Source organism: Rosa chinensis, chromosome 1 (assembly GCF_002994745.2).
Source record: "Rosa chinensis cultivar Old Blush chromosome 1, RchiOBHm-V2, whole genome shotgun sequence".
NCBI lineage: Eukaryota > Viridiplantae > Streptophyta > Magnoliopsida > Rosales > Rosaceae > Rosa > Rosa chinensis.
The window spans coordinates 16,640,578-16,660,426 of NC_037088.1; the positions used below are offsets into that span (position 1 = coordinate 16,640,578).

General features: G+C 37.3%; 1 protein-coding gene and 1 pseudogene across 3 annotated transcripts; both read right to left on the minus strand.

Moving 5' to 3' along the window:
* Positions 1 to 1,764: 1,764 nt before the first annotated feature.
* LOC121053085 lies at positions 1,765 to 3,162 on the minus strand (annotated as a pseudogene).
* On the minus strand, positions 2,422 to 16,981 carry LOC112194455 (phosphoribosylaminoimidazole-succinocarboxamide synthase, chloroplastic). Of its 3 annotated transcripts, none has more exons than XM_024334696.2 (14): positions 16,834 to 16,981; positions 8,930 to 8,972; positions 7,784 to 8,124; positions 7,329 to 7,430; positions 7,017 to 7,146; positions 6,233 to 6,325; positions 6,070 to 6,158; positions 5,722 to 5,802; positions 5,153 to 5,242; positions 4,957 to 5,046; positions 4,796 to 4,846; positions 4,661 to 4,707; positions 3,522 to 3,579; positions 2,422 to 3,445 (listed from the first exon to the last, which is right to left on the minus strand). In XM_024334696.2, exons 3-14 carry the CDS (start codon positions 8,075 to 8,077, stop codon positions 3,389 to 3,391), a joined length of 1,182 nt encoding a protein of 393 aa, XP_024190464.1. In that variant the 5' UTR covers positions 8,078 to 8,124; positions 8,930 to 8,972; positions 16,834 to 16,981; the 3' UTR covers positions 2,422 to 3,388. The 3 variants fall into 3 exon arrangements, with proteins under 3 accessions (XP_024190464.1, XP_040370736.1, XP_040370737.1); XM_040514802.1 differs by lacking the exon at positions 16,834 to 16,981 and adding an exon at positions 11,997 to 12,378; XM_040514803.1 differs by lacking the exon at positions 7,784 to 8,124.
* Between the last annotated feature and the right edge of the window lie 2,868 nt (positions 16,982 to 19,849).

The following is a 19,849-nucleotide window of genomic DNA, read 5'->3' on the forward strand; positions in this document are numbered from 1 at the left end:
AAGGCTACCATGTTCTCTTCTTGATGACTATCATGGTTCCGAGGCATATTCTAGCCCGTAGGCCAATCCTCAAGATGGCATACTGTATTGCTTGTTGGCACGCCGCTCGAGTGAGCAACTCATCATTGATGCCCCTCTTAAGGTTCCTTCAGTCTAGCACGGGGTCGCCCCTCCCGTGCTTGCTGGCATCACTTTGCTTTGGGCAAGGTCGAACCCTAACATATGCCCACGTCACTTGCTCCGTGGCCAATGAGCACCACGGGGTCCCGACATATTTTCCGTAAGCCCACATGTTTGTCTAACGCCGATGGCATAAGGATCGCCCTCATACGAACCTCGTCCCCGACGTCGACCCGCAATATCAGCCTTTCGGCCAATACCGTCAACGAGACTTCTAGACTCGTGGAAACATATGCCGCCCCTTTCTGACGACACATGCCCGGTCCCCTAGGCCCCCACGGGTGCCCGGGAGAAGCTCACTTAGTGCCCCATGAAGGCCAGCACCGGGGTTGGTGGAGAGCTTGACACCATGCCTCCCCCTATGGAGCATATCTTGCTTACATGAACCTGGCAGGAGGAAACATCAAAATAGCCAAGGAGACTAATTGTCCATAACTAATTCACAGAAAATCCAAATGACATGCCGTCAAGTGCGTTGAACTCATTTCGACGTCCCGGACATTTCTTGTGTTTTGAGTTTTCCCAAATTCCAAGCCGAAGTACCTCGAACCCGAACTTTCACTTAATTACGACAATGCCACTAGTCCTCACTTTAGCTTCAAGCTCGCCCTCGGGCTTCCAGGGCTCACCTCTCTTGGCTTCTCCTTGTCCCAAGGTTCACCCCTCTCGGCATTTCCTTCACAAAGTGTCACGATAGCACTACTCTTAAGTGCGGCTCGTGACACAAGACCTCAAATCTTCCAAAAACTACAGGCAATCAAATATTTATATACTGACCGTGCAAAAAGCCTTTTTAATCTCATCTTTGCTTGCGCTCCCAAGAGTTTCGTAGTGGTCTCGTTCCGGTGCAGAAGCTTGGTGGGATGGGGCTGGTAGTGAGCCCTCATTTGTATAATGAGATGATGAAGTTGTATACGGCCACGGCGCAGTTTGGGAAGGTACCGCTTGTTATAAAGCAAATGCGGAGTAACAAGATACCTCTGACTGGTCTTTCGTATAATCTTTGTATGAATGCGTGTGCAGAGCTATCTGGGGTTGCTTCGGTTGAGATGGTTTATAGAGAAATGGTGAGTGATGAGAATGTTCAGGTTGGATGGAGCACACGTTGTCTACTTTGGCTGGTATTGATATGAAAGCAGGCCTTATTGACAAAGCCAAGTTGGCCGTAAGAAATGCTGAAGAGAAGCTGTCTAATAGAAGTCGCCTTGGTTATTTCTTCCTCATTGCACTGTGTACGTCGTTAAAGAGTAACTAGGATGTTCTACGACTTTGGAGAGCTAGTAAGAGAGTAGCTGGGAGAACTCCAAGTACCAACTACATGCATATATTATTGTGCTTGGTTAAGCTAGGTGATATTATAGAAGCCGAGGGGATTTTTAGGGAATGGGAGTCAGTTTGCTTTTAGGTATGATGTTCGAGTCTCCAGTGTCCTTCTAGGTGCATACATGCGGAATGGGATGGTGGAAAAAGCCGAGTCATTACATCAGCACACATTGGATAGAGGCGGTTGCCCAAATTATAAGACATGGGAGATTCTTATGGAAGGAAGGCTGAAAAACCAAAACATGGATGAAGCAGTTGAAGCAATGAAACAAGGATTTGCAATGTTGCAAGACTGTCATTGGAGGCCATCAGATGATACTGTTATGGCCTTTGCTGATTATTTGAAAGGCAAGGAAAATTTGAGGATGCAAATTGGTATATATGAGTAATCCATAACTTGGGTTTTGCAAGTTTGCCATTATACAAATCATTGCTAAGAATGCACCATTCTGCTCAGAGGCCAGCTTCTCACATCGTCAAGATGATGGAGAAGGACAGAATTAAGATGGATGATGAGACTTCTGCTCTTGTCCCCGCTCTCAATGTCTGCGTATAATAATTATAATCCTACCTCCAGTCAACATCTTGTGAAAGCCATTCATGTGCTCCAGCAGTTTATCTTGAGGTGGCGGGCATTCTTTAATAATTGGAACCTCAAGAAATCTTCTGAACCAAGCGTCAAGCAGAGGCATCGTCTCGGTATCAATTAGATTTCGTTCTGCAATCTCCTCGTTCATTCTAGCCCATATTCCAATCCACCCAGCAGCTATGTCCACAAAGCCTATGCTTTCACCTCCAAAGAATTGCTTTTCCCCAAGTCCACTTTCCAGAATCTTGAGATTCTCTCTAGCTTCTTTTGCAGCCTTCCCTTTCTGTTCCCCTTTCTTTGTGAATGCACTCATGATTGCTGGCGCACACTGAAATGAAGATTGGTAATTATTATTATTGTCCTTAAGAGTAGAGTTGTAAACTTGTAATGGTATTACAATTTAGCTTGTTCTATTACACTGTCATCTACAAATTTGGCCCAGACGCGCGCCTGAGCTCTTTCATAGGAATCTTCTGGCAGGAATGGATTTTGCTTCCAAGTCTCGTCAAGGTATTCAAGTATAACCAGCTACTCTGCTAAAGGCTTACCACCATGCACAAGAACTGGTATCTTTTTGTGAACAGGATTGTACTTCAAGAGCTGGGGACTTTTGTTTGGGAGGTCCTCTTCAACATACTCGTACTCGATCTCCTTCAGCTTCAAAGTCCCTGTGACACCTAGGGCAGAAGGACTTGCCCAGCAACCCAGCAACTTCACCGTATCTCCAGACAAGATTAGTCTTTGTTGATCATAATCCTGAACACAAGGCTATCTAATACACATCTTAGTTTAGGGGGTAATGTTGCTGATGTCAAAATCGAAGACTCTAGATTCCAGAGGGATTGGTTTTTGTATTATTTCATGGCTGCTTCACATCTTTATCTCAGACGAAAAATGACCAGGCAGTCAAAATGTTTAACGGGAGGAACTTTCGCAGTCAATCTTGATGTTAACTGAAGCCAATCAATCGACGGTGGCTTTCTTCCAGCCTATTACCTTTTTTTGCTTTTCCTTTTGAACTAGGAAACCTTCATAGGCCTTGTAGACTTTTCTCTTCTAGCTTCTTCCATACACTTTTCAAACTTCCAATCTAATTTAACAACTAATGTCCTCAGAGAATATGATCAAGATAATAATACAAGGTAATTTCCATGAACTACACACGAAAGCACAAATGCATCCCAAGAATAAAAGCCCCACATTTCTAGTACTTTTTTTTTATTTCTTTTTGGGGTCTGGGGGGTATGAGGTAGTTCCTCTAAATCCTTGTGCTCTCTTGTGCTCCATACTATGAAGTTACAGAGATGACAGTGCTTGTGCCACATTGCGAGATATTCGATCATGTATTGGCTCCTGAATGGAAGGCCAGATTATGTCACTATTATTTTGTATCACAAAAATAGAATATCAATCAAAACAAGGTCTTTACCTCTGTTGAAGGCATCTTGAATTTTGATTTTGTAATTGTCTCATACAAGAAAATATATCTGCAATTGTAAGAAACAACAATGCATTGAGTAACTAAAACATATACCGGTTGATATAAAATATAAAAACTCGCACACACTTGTATGGTGTTGATCAGAACAGTAGCTTAGTTACACATTAGAGGGGAAGCAGGGAGAGAGGATAACAAGAATAGTTCCAGTAGTTTATTGGGCTAAAGAAGAATTCAGCAAATTAAAAACTACTCTTAATGAGCATTCCCTGAAGTTTAAATAGACTTCCTATAGACAACCAGAATCATGATAATCGACCTTGACCAAAAAATCTGACTAGCATTGTAATGGAAGACATGCAGAACCAGTGAAAGAGAAGACTGAGATGCTTGTGAAACTTTATTAAGGCCAGTGTTGGCAGATGAACAGAAAGAACAACATATCAAGCATGAGTACTTCAGTATATCCCTTGATATGATTTATTTGGAAAGGATGACCTAACAAACTCCTCATACAAGATGCAGAAAACCGTGCTGGTAGGCATTATATCTTACAATTCAGTTGGTTTTCCATTAAAAAATTGGATTATCAAGTACAGATCAGGAGTTTTCTATCAGCTAAGGAAGGGTTTTGAATCTAATCACCTATGACACGCGTTGTCACTTTGTACCTAATAACAGATTCACTATACTACCCAGCACATAACCAGCATATCGTTGCAACTGTGGAAAAGATATCAACAATAATGTTTAGTTGTTTGGCATGATCTTGTTGAAAGAAGCATTAACAAAAACCTTTGGTTATTATTAACAAAAAGGAAAGAAAATTTATTGATTTTATACAATATGATGAAAATCTGCGGTATGCTTAAATGAACCTGTAGGACCAAAAAGCTATTAAATTTAGTATATATACTTTGATGGGCAAATCATTTTCTATGCTTGCTGCTGACCAACATGGCTACATGACAAGTAAACGTCAACATAGCAATCGCAATTGCAATCATAATCAGATCAGAGTTAACTTAAGGAAAAGCAATGGATCATCGAAACTCAACCACAATAAAGTATGTAGAAGAAATTATTATACAGTCCAAATAATGGCAAGGCACAATAGTCAAGTGACATACCGCCAAGATAGTTCACGAACAAGTTCTTCAGGGGCATCAGGGAGGACCTAAATTTTTGTATAATCAGAGTCAGATTTGATTTTTATACATTCTCAAACAGAAATAGAATATATGATTGGATTTTATGTCACTTACCTCATCTTCATATGGATTGCAATGATCTTTAAACCACAACCTCAAGAACTCCTTAGAATGAAAGTTTAAATGTCAGCAATAAGCTGATAAAGAAAACCTTTCAAAAGACTACAAGTGCAAAACAACACATCATACGTGATAGTATGAAATACAATACATACCTTATCAACATTCTCAGGTTCAAGACCATTCTGAAAACGTTCCTCATAAGTATGTGCAATCCAATATCTGCTTGAATCAGGTGTATGCACCTAGAATAGCAAGAAAAAACCAAAGTCACCTCCAATATCATTATTAAACTGAAATGTGAATCGTGAGTATGGAGGAATGATAATTACTTTACACATGACAATGTACCTCATCAATCAAATGTATGGAACCATCCTGTCCCTTTCCAAATTCGTACTTTGTGTCTACCAATATCAACCCATGCTCCAAAGCCACACGCTGCACCATTAGAGAAATGATAGAATTGGTTACCTTGGCTGAGTTTATAATTCAGATAAGAAGCTGATAGATCAATATAAATTCAACTATGATAGTGGCCTACATGTGTGTGATTAACTCAGCCAATATTATTATTCAACTTTGATCGTATATGATCCTATAACAAAATTACACCACAAAGCCAAAAAAGCTTAGTCCGCGTGTCTAGGTATAAACTAAGCAGTGCATAAATTAAGGTCCGATATCAAATCATGACATACTTCTAAGGAAAATAAACAAACAAAAAAATGAAACAAAAGCTGTAGAAACTAATTAAAAGATGTGATGTTCATGCTTCATCTTCCAACTTGTCCTCATTGCTCTTCATTCTATTCCATGTTTTGCACTACATAGCAAGTCTATACGATCCCACTGTGTTTTCAGATAACTACATCTGCAGAGGTCCATAACTTAAGAAGATACCAAGAAAAGCAAATTACCTGTCCATACTCAAACAAGCTTAATGCTTTCCGACTTACTTCATCATAATCGGCTCGACTCATCAGTCCACGTTCAATTATCTGCAAGAAAATTGCACCACACATATTAAGTAATCTGACTATATGGAGGAGGGAGAAACATAACACATGTCATACTTCCCAATTGGATAGAAAATCTAAGACTCCTTGCTAACTTGGTTTCATCTCCAGAATGAACTTCTCTCCCATTTTGACTTGGCTTAAGATACTTCACTAACAAGTTTGTCAGCCTAATGGCCCTAACCTAAAGCATCTCTCTTCTCCTTTCCCTTTCTTCTTTGGTGACCAAAAAATATCATAGAGACCAACCTCATCTGGAGTAACAGGAACATCATGATCTGCAGCCTTAGTTGTTGGTGTGAGTATATTTGCAGGAAGCTTTTGGCTTTTTACCAAGCCTATAACATCAATAGACCATCAGATAAAAACTTTAGGCGTAGAAAGATAACAAGACATTGATTACAAAGCGCACCGTCTGGAAGTACATTGCCACAGTAATTTCGAACGCCACTTCTGTAGACCGTCCATAATGATGTATCAGTACTTCCAGTCACAAAACCTCTGACTACAAATTAGAAGCAATCAGTACAAAGACATAGAGAGTAATAATGTATAAAGACTGCAAGTACCCTCATCTTCGAATAAGCCAAAACCTCTGACATGGATATCATACTATGCACAATGTGGATTCAATAACAATCAATATCCACCGACATTATGCAATAAGCTTATAATGGGATTTTCATGGCTATCTGAAATATGTGGTTTAATATAAGATCTCTTCACGATTTGTTTGCAACAACCCTAAACTACCACCCTAATAGTCTCTTTACAGTTGTTTCCTGCCAAAACTTGCACTTGTATTCTTATCTGGTTTTGTTATCTTTGCAATGCACAAGGTATGTACACATAATTTAGCTAATTTTCTTATAAACAAATTGAATATTGCACGTAACAATTGAATACTACAAAACAAATATTCTATAGGTAAGATTGAAGCTTCGAACACAAAACTTCAAAACTAAGACATACGTGGGAAAATAATTTCCTTTTCACAGAAATTTAAAACCATAATCTTATTCTTATACTCAGAATGGCAAGCACAAGTATTCCAGGACAATAAGAAAAAATACAACAATTCAACTGCATTGATTATGAAACATCTTTAATACATACTATTGCTTTTACTAAAAGTCATTAGCATCTTCCTGTACTCACAATTTTACTTGCAACATATTATGATAATAATATCATACCCACAAACTCCACCGGAAAAACAGAACATTTCTTCGCAATTGTTACATTTTCATCTGGGACCGATACAACAGCATTTGACGTTATATGTTGAGTTTTGTCAAACCACCATAAACTTGTTTCATTAAGGACCTAAAAAGACAGAACCAAATAATTTCAAATATCGTTACTAATAATCTATCACAGATGTATCGTTATTAATTAAAGCAGGCTTTCTGACCATTCTTTGTTCTTTTTTCATACTAAATTACACTATATCCAATAAAGAGAACTGACATCTATTCATTTCTTTGGGATGGTAGATGGAAACTGACCTGGCCTTTAAAGGGAATGGAAGCAAGAATTCTATCAAATGCACTCTGCCGATCCGTAGTGACCATAACTAGATAATCCCCACTGTCGTAAACATCCCTAACCTGGAAAACAGAGAATTAAGAGTCTTTCTCTAATTAACTAATGCATTACAAATTAATAACCACCAAAGACAGCAATGTGATCAAGGAAAGCAACATCTATCCTGGAAAACACAGAAGTAAGAGTCTTTCCCTAAATAAAGAGACTTACAAACCCACAAATGGATTGCTCAAAGAACACTACAACACCCCCAAAACCCCAAAAAGGGAGAAAGAAAAAACAAATAATCACTGAAAACTTTAGCTCAAACTAGACAAAACCTAAGTTGTTTATTGAGCCCAATTAACTATATGCATCAAAAAACATAACAACAAAGAACAAAACTGAAGCAGAAAACAAAGCTTTAGATATATACCTTGCCTCTGGTTTTGGATTTCAGGCCAGGAACTGTGAGGTGGAGGTTGGTTTCGGAAAGACAGTTAGACAATGAAGTCCCAATGGCGCCAAGCACCTCTTGTTTGCGAGCACCGTTGAGCAGAGTATCCAGAGGCGGTTGAGTTTGGGCCACCATGGCCGAGACAGAGAGTGTTGAGAAGCTTTTGGATTTGGGTTTTGGGGTTTTGAAGGAGGAGAAAGAGGGGTTGGGATTTGGGAGCTTGGGGATGAGGGTTTTGGGAGGGTTTATGGTTTGGGTATACTGAGCCGCCATTTGATTTTGGAGTTTCACTGAAAACTATACTCGCGAGTAATGATGAACTAGTAACCAAAGAATACAGTTAGAATTCAAAATTTGAAACACTACGTATTTGATAGAAACAGATACAACCAAAGAAAGATGGGTACGTATATATCTGTTTCAGGTTATATCTGTACTATATATTATACACGACGATGCCTCATCCATATATCCAGTGGCAGAACCAGGATCGGAAAATGGGGTGGGCTAATTTTAAGTACTTAAAAATTTTGCGAACTTCTATAAATGCTCATTTCACTAAAAACACAAATATATATATATATATATACTAGCAGCGGTGCCCGTGCTTTACTGCGGGATGTGCATTGCAACTACAAAACGTACTTAAAGTTTAGGCAGGTCTGTCTCTGAATTGAAGGCTTCCATTTACTACATAGTGCCTTTTCCTAGTCCCTCTTGTTGATCCCCTCTAATTGTTAGTATAGAATTAATCTTAGAAGGACAGAGAATATAAACTAAGATAGCCTATTTGTTGGCAGCTGCTATTGATATTGGAAACTTTGATAAGATCTCAAAGATAGGACATGATCTAATTCATCTTTTGTTTTAGATGAACAGCTTAGGAGAACATGAAGATTCATTCAAAGAGTACATAACCATTACAATGTTTCCCTGCTATTACCCACAGAATTTTCTTGAAAAAAAAAATGTAACTGAGAAGCAAAAGACACAAAATATTTATACTCTGATGAAAAAGCCGGAAAGAATCATGAAAATCAAACCAGGAATGTTGAGGAAACATTGGTTTTTGGGAGCCATTAACAATACAGAAAATAGCAAATGGTCTTGGCAACCAATCCATACCTAGAAATTGACAACCCTTGCTTTTCAGATCCTCAGACTTTTGCTGCAAAAGCAATACATGAATCAGAAACCAAGTAAAGGTAGGAGGAAAGTTTTACAAATTAAAGGAAGGATTTCCACTTTATAAAACGAAACACTTATTGAAGAATTTTATTACTAATTGTACGAAAATAACAGTATAGACAAAAAAAACACTAATGATGCTTTGTAACAGTACACTAAGACTTCCTACAAAGCAAAAAACACACACCCGATCCCTCTATGGATCGTTCTTTGATATCTCTCTGGATCGCTCTCTATGAGCAGAAAAGCGATGAGAATTAGCTTAGAACAAAAGGCAGTTAATTGGTTGAACCTCAGCAACACCAGCATAAGAAATATCAACTTTGGAGGAGCTATATATTTTATGATGTATTGTGGTTTCTATACATGCATCAGTTATAGCAGCAACTATGCTAGTAGCAAATATAAGCAAGCAGAAGTACAAAAGAAAATTGAAAGTAATGTCCATGGTCTTTAATCAATCTTTTCTTAGTACAGTATAATTTAGTACAGCTATATCTTTATCGTTCTTTCAACATACACCCTTTAACCCCATTTCATGAACCTATCTTTAACTAATTAACTACCCTGTTGTCCCAACCATTTCAGATAATTGAGTATTGCTTTGAAAAAGTCCAAATTGGAAAACAAAATACGGGAAGCCAACTGAATCAAAGTCCAAGTCATATCTATGTCGAACCAAATTTGAATATCATTTATGTCCTCATGACTGAAATTTATATCCAAAAATAAAAAATAAAAAAGAAGAGAAAGAACAGTAGTTAACTGGGAAAAATGTTGATATTGTGTATAATCTTGGTTGTAGTAACTTCATAAACCCAAGATTCTAAACCCTATATAATTTTATTCTATATTTGTGGCTGATGTAGTAAAGCATAACGCCAAAACCCCCATTAAAAACAGAATAGTGAAAGACTGAAAGCCAAACTCTGCTACCCATTTTTACCTAGAATATATAGGGTCAAGGGCACACCCTTTTGTTACTAATCCCCACTTACTCAGAATCCTCCGCTAAATATGGTTCTGAAACGATAACCATAGAAGCAAAAAAAACCTATTAGCTCTGCCATGTGATTTGCTGATGATCAGTTCCCACAATCTTTTTAAGAAAAGCGATGATCATATCAATTGAAACCAGAAGAAAAGAAGGATCCCAAATAATTGAACCTTATTTTATAATCCATTTGAACCCAAAATCAAACATCAAATACAGATTGATTTCATACAAACAGATAGTTCAATTCTAAAACAAATAAGATTTTGGAGTAACAGGTGCTCTCAGTTGAATCGAAAATCTATCAGAAACAAACCAATCAATACCAACCAATCTGATTGAACAGAACATGACACAATATATATCTATGAAATCAAGCAAGCCACCATCTAATGAAAATTGTCAAATTACCAAACATCAGAAACAAACCTTGAAACCTTTCCAATCAATCACCGAAATCCCAAATCCAAAGATAAACAAAAGCCCTAAAACGTAAAAACCCATAACAATTCAAGACCAACAACCCAGCTAACAAAAAGGAAAAGCAGAAGAAAATGGCCAAACCACAAAGGTTAATCTAACCAGAAACCAAAGGAAAATCTCCACATACCTTAATCAAACCAAAGAAAGAACTCAGCAAGAAAAAGTTCCAAACCAACACCAATCGCTCTTCTCCCTTTTTTCTAAACGTCTTCTATTGCCTAAAGAGTAAAGACACAGCGCCAAAACCGACATGGCTTCAGACACCAATGGCAGAGGCGGAAAAAAGATAAAGTGAGGACGAAACTGTCCTTTCTGTCCCTTATGAACAGTCAGGAACAGTGCACTCACGTTTAGTATATAGTAAATTAAACAATCAACACACATTTGAACACTTCTGGCCAAGCTGGCCTTTCCATTATGAAGAACCATATTAAATGTGGTTGCTTGCAAAACAAATGATTAAATAAAGCTCCAATAATGTTGCAGCCATTACTGAAAAGGACATTCAAAGATTTTGACATCATTTTACCATAACATGTCCGAGTTGATTTAATTGTATTCCCAAGTTTGGAACTGGAATTGGGAAGGCAGCTTTCAACCAGTGAAAGAACCACTCTTAAACAGGATTGTAGTTCAATAGTCCATACATGCAGACTGGCCTTAGAGAAGTCCAATTTAAATCCCTTGATTCGAGCAAGCAGACATCGAATGATGAAAGATTAACATAAAATGTCTGAAGTTAATTTCATGCAGAAAACAAAGCAGATACATGCAGCAATTAAAAAGTGATCATAAAGACTGAACTGAAAAAAACAAACAAAAAGATCAAACTCAAAAAACAAATTGTATCGAAAGAACTCAAATAAATACAGTTCATTTTCTTTTTCGTTGCTTTCCTGATTTTCACATTGCTATTTTACCAAAAGAGCTGACCATAACGTACCCACTCAATCCCATTAACCCAGTTAACCCAATGGGATACCCTTTTACTGTAAAACAATATACATGGCCACAATTGCAGCAAAAGGAAAACGCAGGAAAAGGAAGAAGAGGTAAAGAAACTCACCCAAAATGCAGAAACCAAGAAACAGAAAATTTCAGATACATACGTTGCACCCAGCAGAACCTGCTACAATCTCTATAGTCTTCCCTACCTAGATCTCTCATTTCCCTTAATTGATCGAGCTCTATATACATTAATATGTAATTAATTAGCCGCCTAAGTAGACCACCTAAACTCATCCCTTTACATAAACTCCAAATTGCTGCAGAATTTGATCAAAAGTTAATACCAACCAATACAACCAAAACTCACAAAACAAATCCATGAAATCAAGTGAACCACCATGTAACAATAAAACTACAACCTGAAACCCTCTCAATCAATTACCCAGATTCCAAATCCAAAGACGAAGAAAACCCGCAAGACATAAAAACTCATATTAATCCAAAACCAACAACACCGAAAACACCCAATCAACGGAAACGACAACTAACAAAAACCATAGCAAAAGAAAAGTTCCATACCTGCAATCCTCACTCTCCCGAAACCCACCAACACAGCAGATTGAAGATAATTGAAACCAAACACTCTTACTTCTCTTTCTATCAAAACACCACAATCTTGGATTAATATGGATCCAAATTCGATCCAAATCTTGCTATGGATCTCTACTTCTCTCTCAGTGTTTCTGTCTCTAAATCAGACCTCTTCCAAAACAAACCCAAATCTCTATTATTTTTTCGCTCTCAGAGTTGCTCTCTCTCTCTCTCTCTCGATCACTGTCGCTCTCAGAGTTTCTGTCACATCTCTCTCTCCCGATCACTGTCTCTCTCTCTCGAAGTTTCCATCGCCCTTATCCGTAAACCATGGCAAAATTGTAGTTGAGGCAAGTAGCAAGGGCAAAACCGTCACTCCATATTGGGCCTGAGTGAACAGTAACTCATCTTTGGTATATAATAAATACTAGAAAATTCTCCCGCGCGATGTGATATTACAACAAACAGGTTTGGATCTCTTTACTATCGAATAAAAGATCCGTGGATTCATTGATTGTAACATGCTCACTCAGATTTGGAGATTAGACTCGAAAGTAACTTTCTTTCTACTGTAAGAAGAAAAACAGAGGTCAGAGTAGAAGTCTAGAATTAGAAGCACCACTATTCTGAGGAGGAGTACTGTTCATAAGCTATTCTTACTGGTTTGGAGATTAGAAGCACACTGTTACTTAGGGAGTTACTATTCATAAACTACAGTAACCCCTATTCTGGTTTTCTTTTTGCTACCATAAATGATAGTAATACAATGAAAATGAACATGTTCTCTTCAAAACTGACACAGCAAAAGTTCATATTCTGAAATCTAATCTATAAATGTCACAACAATTTTGTCTGGAGGGAAGACTTGTATGATCACTGACATTTTAAGTAAATGTCACATTTCATGTGTTTCTGAAATAGGGAAAAACCAAAGAATGAAAAATGAACTGGGCTAGATATAAGCCCAACCCTGCCCCCCAAAAATCCTTGCCTCTGCTAGTATATTGCCAGGTCATTGACATACAGTACTCAACACACGGAAACAGAAAATCAAAAACAAAAGTATTAATAACAAATTAACTGTACTTGATGGTTCGATATCACAATAATAAAGGTAATATCAATCTTCATTCATAGCAAACTGCATAAGCAAATTTTATTTCAAAAATCACGGATAGTATTATTCTGTCACGCTTTCATTTAGTAGAGTTATTGTTACGCTTTCCATATACTGAGGCTTAATTCAAGGTGCATAGAAAATGACATTAAAAGTGTAAACAATAATTCAACTGAAGCTTATTGAAGGTGCATATAAAATGACCTTAAAAGTGAAAGCAAAATATGTGATGGCATAATGTTTTCATTGTTCACTCATCTAATCCTAATCATAATCACCGTTATTATCAGCTGAAACCTTTAACCCCCAAAGCAGCACCATGAATCTGTTTCCCCACCTCCAAATTATTTGTGCCTACAATTGCAGATAGAATAATAAATAATGCCACACTTTCATACCCAACTTTTGACCTAATCATATTTCTAAGGCAGTCTATACCAGCCCAATTTTCACCAGCTCGTTTCACATGCTTGATCTTGTTCCATGTGCTTCCTGCCTTCATCATAATCAACTTTGCCTCTTGTCATGACCTAATCCACTCTGATGCAACTTAGAGAAAAGACCTAGTGCTTCTTCCTGAACCTATAGCACTATAGAACGCAGCATTTGAAACTAAATATTGGAACACACATATTTAAAAAATTATGAGATAACTAAAAATTCACTCACTTTATCAGCAATGGATTGACAGAGAAGTGAGTTTCGTAGATTATATCCTCTAAGACAGATGAAATACTAAAGAACATATACCACAGTTCTACATCAATGACAAAAACTATTTGATCTAATTCAAGTATCATATCTAAGTCCAACAGCTTCTCTTCAACACAATGCAAAGGTAAGCAAGTAGGCTCTCTTATGCCAATGCGCCAATGCTAAGAACATTAGATTTATTCAAAATATAAGGTCAATCCAAATTATTCAACACAATCCAAATTAGTTATAACACCACAAATCTTACATCAAATCCAGAACACAAATCTCAAATTTCACATCAAATATGGCACATAACCCAATAGCCTCACATAACTCAAACTTAAAAAACCTCCTCCACTTTCTGCAACCCTATTTAAAACAACAAAACAGACAATCAATAATCAACAACCAATCATTGAAAAAGGGCAAATCGTAAGACCAAAAGAGTACCCAATCATACTACAAAGAAAACCACAAAAGAAAGAAAGAAAGAAAAAATGAAAGAAGAGGAAAAAAAAGAAATTACGCAGGGCTTAATACCTCTCTCTTTCTGCAATCGTTACGTATAATATCACCCTCACTCTGAAGCAAGTGTAACCCAAAAACTCCTCAATGTTTTACATAATGAAAATTACAAACAGCTATTCTTTTTTGCTTTTATGCATAAGGCAGTCAATAGGTTCGACTATAAAGCTAGATTATATAAAAGAGACAAAAGCCACCATTAGCAAAATAGAAATATACCCAGTAAAGCAAAACTTAAAAACAACAACACAGAGAGCTAAAATCACCCCAAGATCTAATGTTCTAAATGCTGCTCTTATTTGCACGAAGTCAGCACAACAAAGCAACTATAAACTACTGCAACATGCAATTCCAATTCTATACTGACTTAACCACATGTTTTCTTGTATTTTAAATCTCTAAATACCTTGAAGTCTTGAACCACAGCAAACTTGAAAGTCACCTCAAGTTTTCTACTTTCCTGAGTAGCCGGAGCAAGCTTTATGAGAAAAGAGGCTAATGGGATTCAAAATGATGACTTGGGTTTCACCTACTCAATCATATTCTAATTCAAGCCAACTAACAACCCGTATGAGTATGATCACTTCTGAATTTCTGAACTTTACAGGAAACAAATAGGTACCCACTTTCAGGTTGGTAAGAAATCGAGAAAATAAAAATAATAAAAAAACCCATATGTTTTTACAGGAGAAATCCCTGTATGATAATGCAAAATTAAGAGCATATCCTCTAAGACAGAGGAAATACTAAAGAACATATGAAGAAACAAAACTATCGAAAACCAACACCACAGTTCTAAGAAGAAGAAAAAAAACTATCCAACACCACAGTTCTATATCAAGGACGAAAACTATTTCATCTAATTCAAGTATCACATCTAAGTCCAACAGCTTCTCTTCAACGCAATGCAAAGGTAACGAAGTAGGCTCTCTTATGCCAATGCTAAGAACATTAGATTTACTCAAAATATAAGGTCAATCCAAATTATTCAACACAATCCAAATTAGCTGTAACACCACAAACCCAATAGCTTCACATAAGCCAAACTTACGAAACCTCCTTCCACTTTCTGCAACCCGATTTAAAACAACGAAATAGATAATCAATAATCAACAACCAATCATTGAAAAAGGGCAGATCGTAAGACCAAAAGAATACCCAATGACAGAACGAAAGAAGAAGAAGTAGAAGAAGAACCAAAAGAAAAAAAAAAATTTGCAGGGTTCAATACCTCTCTCTTTCTGCCTGCAACTCTCTGAAACCCCCTTTTTCTTTCTATCCCTAGATCGTTATGAAGCTATTTGTCTCACTCTCCCGCTCTCTCTCTCTCTCACTATTTCTCTCAGTCTAAAACTCTCCCTAAACCCTATATCCTTCTGCTCTCTCCCTTTTGATACATTGAACAAACCAAATACCACAAAAACCCATCACACAACAACAGTAACCAACGAAACCAAACTGTAATTGAGACAAAAATGAAGGGCAAAAGCGTCATTCAATTCGGGCTCTAAGGAACAGTGCTGTGAACAGCTGACCGTCCTTAGATGTATGTATAATAGATAGATAGATAGATAGATAGATACATTATATATACACGCATTCCATTATACACATTTCATATATACATTAGTAAGTCACCAGATTATAAGTTTATAACCAAACATAATTATCACAGCACAAGTGCACAACGTCAACAGATGAAGAAAAGCAGTTTCAATTGACCAAACATAATTATCCAATTGACCATTGACCAAACATAATCATCCAATTGACCAATTCCCTTTCACCATTTCTGTCTTTCATATGAAGACTCACAGACTCATATAATCAAACAAACCGCATATAATCAAACAAGCCACAAGGCCCACAAAGCAATTTCAATCCCTCTCCGTCTTTCATATGAAGAAGTAACCACTAACCAGCCAAGCATATAATCAAACAACTGAACAAGCCACATATAATCAAACAAGCCACAAAGCAATTTCAATTTTTCAAATGAAGACTCATAGGCTCATAGACTCATAAGCAGTAGATTTCAGCTACTCTAACAATGGACTCGAACATTTGTTCTCATCAACATCATTAAATATTGGGATCCAGGTTGAGCATTTGAACCATGCCTATAGCATTTGAGATAATTTAACTATAATCACATAAACAAATATAGAAATGCAAAAACAAACATTCTGTTCCAGACTTCCAGTTCATACTTCATACAGTCATACCTCATAGTGCCCATTACTCATTCACAATTAAACATTTAAACAAAAATAAAGAAAGAAGCAGAGAAGTAAACAGAATTACTCAATCACAGAAAGAAAGAAGCAGAGAAGTAAACAGAATTACTCAATCACAGAAAGAAAGAAGCAGAGAAGCAAAGAAACATTTAAACCCTAAATTAAAGATGTAGTTTGAGATCAATCTTTAACCCTAAAAATTGCGCCAAATTGGATTGATTGAATTAAACAAAATTGAAATTATACTTACATTCAATTGAGTCAATTATGGCACTTCGAGTTAATCAGAGATTCAGAGGAATGAGAGAGGCAAGCATCATGAAGCAACGCAAAACCATGGTTTCGCTGGGGGGAGGACTTGAGGAGGCTACCGAAACAACTCTAAAGAAGAAAGGTTGGGTCGGGTGGGCTTGAACCTCATATCAATATTCAAATGCTTTCAAAGCTGGGCCCTGGAGAAGAGGTTGGGCTACCGCAAGAACTCAAATAAGAAAGGTTGGGCTGGGGTCCGGTGCGCTTGAGTTAATTGTATACCCAATAAAAAATAAAAAATAAGTATAGATGTAGTATTTTTTTTTTAACCCCAGATTTTTGGGGTGGGCTTGAGTCCCTCCAAGGATGTATCTGGATCCGCCAGTGGCTCCGACTGCTCGTCTTCCTGAGTTTAGATGTAGTATTTTTTTTTTAACCCCAGATTTTTGGGGTGGGCTTGAGTCCCTCCAAGGATGTATCTGGATCCGCCAGTGGCTCCGACTACTCGTCTTCCTGAGTTCCAGCTTCTGCTCTCCCCAACCCCAATAGTAAGATTTTAAGGCTATTTCATCAAAACCACAGAGTAACTGAGATTGGGTTGAAAATTGAAATAATTCGGTACTTGACTTAATGGGTGTTGGAAATTTTGATTGTGTATTTCAAAATACTTTGTGTAACTCTCAATGCTTTGAAAAACTATTTACCATACATTTATGCTTAAATGTTACTACTTCATTATGTTCATAATATTAGAGCATATTAAGGTTACGGGAGTTACAATATTCCAATAATTATCTTATTAAATTTGCATCATATCTCTAAGTATTTTCATCTACTATATATACCTGTCACTTCTTGCTCTTACACACACAATAAAATTCATTATCTTCTATATTTTTCTCCATAGCCATTTCTCTAGTGAGTTCATACATATTCTAGAGTGTTCCTTGTTCTTGCTCTTCCATAATGCCAAAGGAAAAAATCAAGCATTTCTAGGATCCAAGTTTGCGAGTGTACGCTTACAAGGATCGGTTGTTGTACCTTGGAGGGTAGGGCGCCACAAACCTGCTACACCGAGACATTGTCTCCGAGGGGCGAAATCTACTCTTAAGTGCAGTGTTTACACGCCTCAACCACAAACTCTTTTTGAATGATCTGTCCTCCTGAAGCCTACAAATCCAATAGATAATTGTTATGATTATTGGTATTTTAGTCTATTATCACAATGAAATGATAATTGTTATTTGTTATTAATATATTGTATTTATGTGATTTTGTAGGAGATGAAATCCGGTGACCAAAATAGCATCCATCGACCAAATTTTCCAACAATGGGTTCATGAAATTTCAGATGAGAGAGATTGAGAGTTGTGAGATCCCTTCGTCTTGGCTGAGGAGTGAAGAACAAAGTCGCACAGATAAGGGCATAACCTTTTTTCTTTTTTTTAATGTGGGCTACTCTGGGCTTAAGGGTAAGATGTACCTATACTTGAAGGTTTTTCAGCCCAAATCTCGGTTGGGCTATAGCCCATAGAGCCTCCTACATAGTTCCGCCACTGCATATATCTGTCCTATATTCATTCGTGAATTCTAATTCATAAAAAAAATCTCTTTCATAATTTCACTATTTATGATACAAGCATGATGGGTACGTATAACTAAAAGTCTAAATTAAGGCTACACAAGGATTGAGTTGGATTGGTTTTGACTCCAAACCGTCTCTATGTCAAAGTAAGCGGTTTAGGCATTTTGGAGAACCGGTGATTAAAAAAAAAAAAAACTTAATCCAATCCAATTAAAGATGGTTTGGTTCGATCGGTTAGGTGGTTTTCACCTATATAATAATAACATGCTATTTATGAAAAAATTCATAGTAAAAATTCAATCTCAATAATTGAAATTATGTTAAATTATCTAAATTTAAAATTCAATAATTAAAATCCAAAACATATAGTCACAGACTAAAATCTAAATTAGATTCAAAATGATTCACTTATTTAACGACTTAGTCACAGTACTAGCTTAATATGATAGTATTAATGGTTAAAAAATGTGAGATTAAGATATCAGAGATGTGATGTGAGAGGATCAAAAAACTTATAGCAATTATATATTTAGGTTTTAGGCCTTTGGGCCTTGAATTCAATATGGTAGTATATCATTTGAGAATAAATGTAATACCCCAGAAATTTGTTATTATTTTCCAAGGATTTTTTGAAATTAATTTAGTGGTTGTTGGTACGAGTATGTGGTTCGTGGATGGAGTAGAAGTGTTTCGGACGAATTTTTATTCGAAAAGTATGGTTTTAGGGGGGGTGCAAATGTTGACTTTTTATACGTTAGGTTTCTCCAAAAACTTCCTTCATGAAAGTCATAGAGTGCGTCAATACGAGTTCGTGAACATGTGGAACGCGGAAATCGGAGTGCATATGAAGAAGTTATAGTCATCAGAAAAAGTTTCTATTTTAGTATATATTGGGTTTTTCCGGAAATTGGGTCATAATTTCCAAATTTCCATTTTTGAAAACCTCAATCTCTCCGTTCTCTCTCCTCCGCGCAACCCAAACCCGCATGCGAAACCGACGACCCGATCCGACTAGTTCTCTCACCTTCGGCAAAGGGACAAGTCAAGACCGACTCAGACCAGCTTTGTGCGTCGCCCTGTGGTGATGGTTTGCACGGTGGTTCACCGGAAAGTGGAGATCGCAGACGTGAACAGTGGCGGCGGACTGACCTGGTCGGAAATCCACTTTTTCAAAGCCATCTCGGTCGATCCTTCTCGGTTTTGGAATCTCCTCCTCCTCTTGATCATCCTCATACCCGCCTTGAAGAACGATTTTGCGTGAGGAGTGAAAGATCAAGGGTTGAAAGATCAGCGGTGCACAACGAATCTGGAGCTTGATCAGACGGCAGCAATTAGTCGATCTTGCAAGCTTGATCTAGGAGGATCTAGACCGATCTAGGCTTAGCTCCAGGTATGAAAGTTGCTCTACTCTTCATGATGAACATTTCTG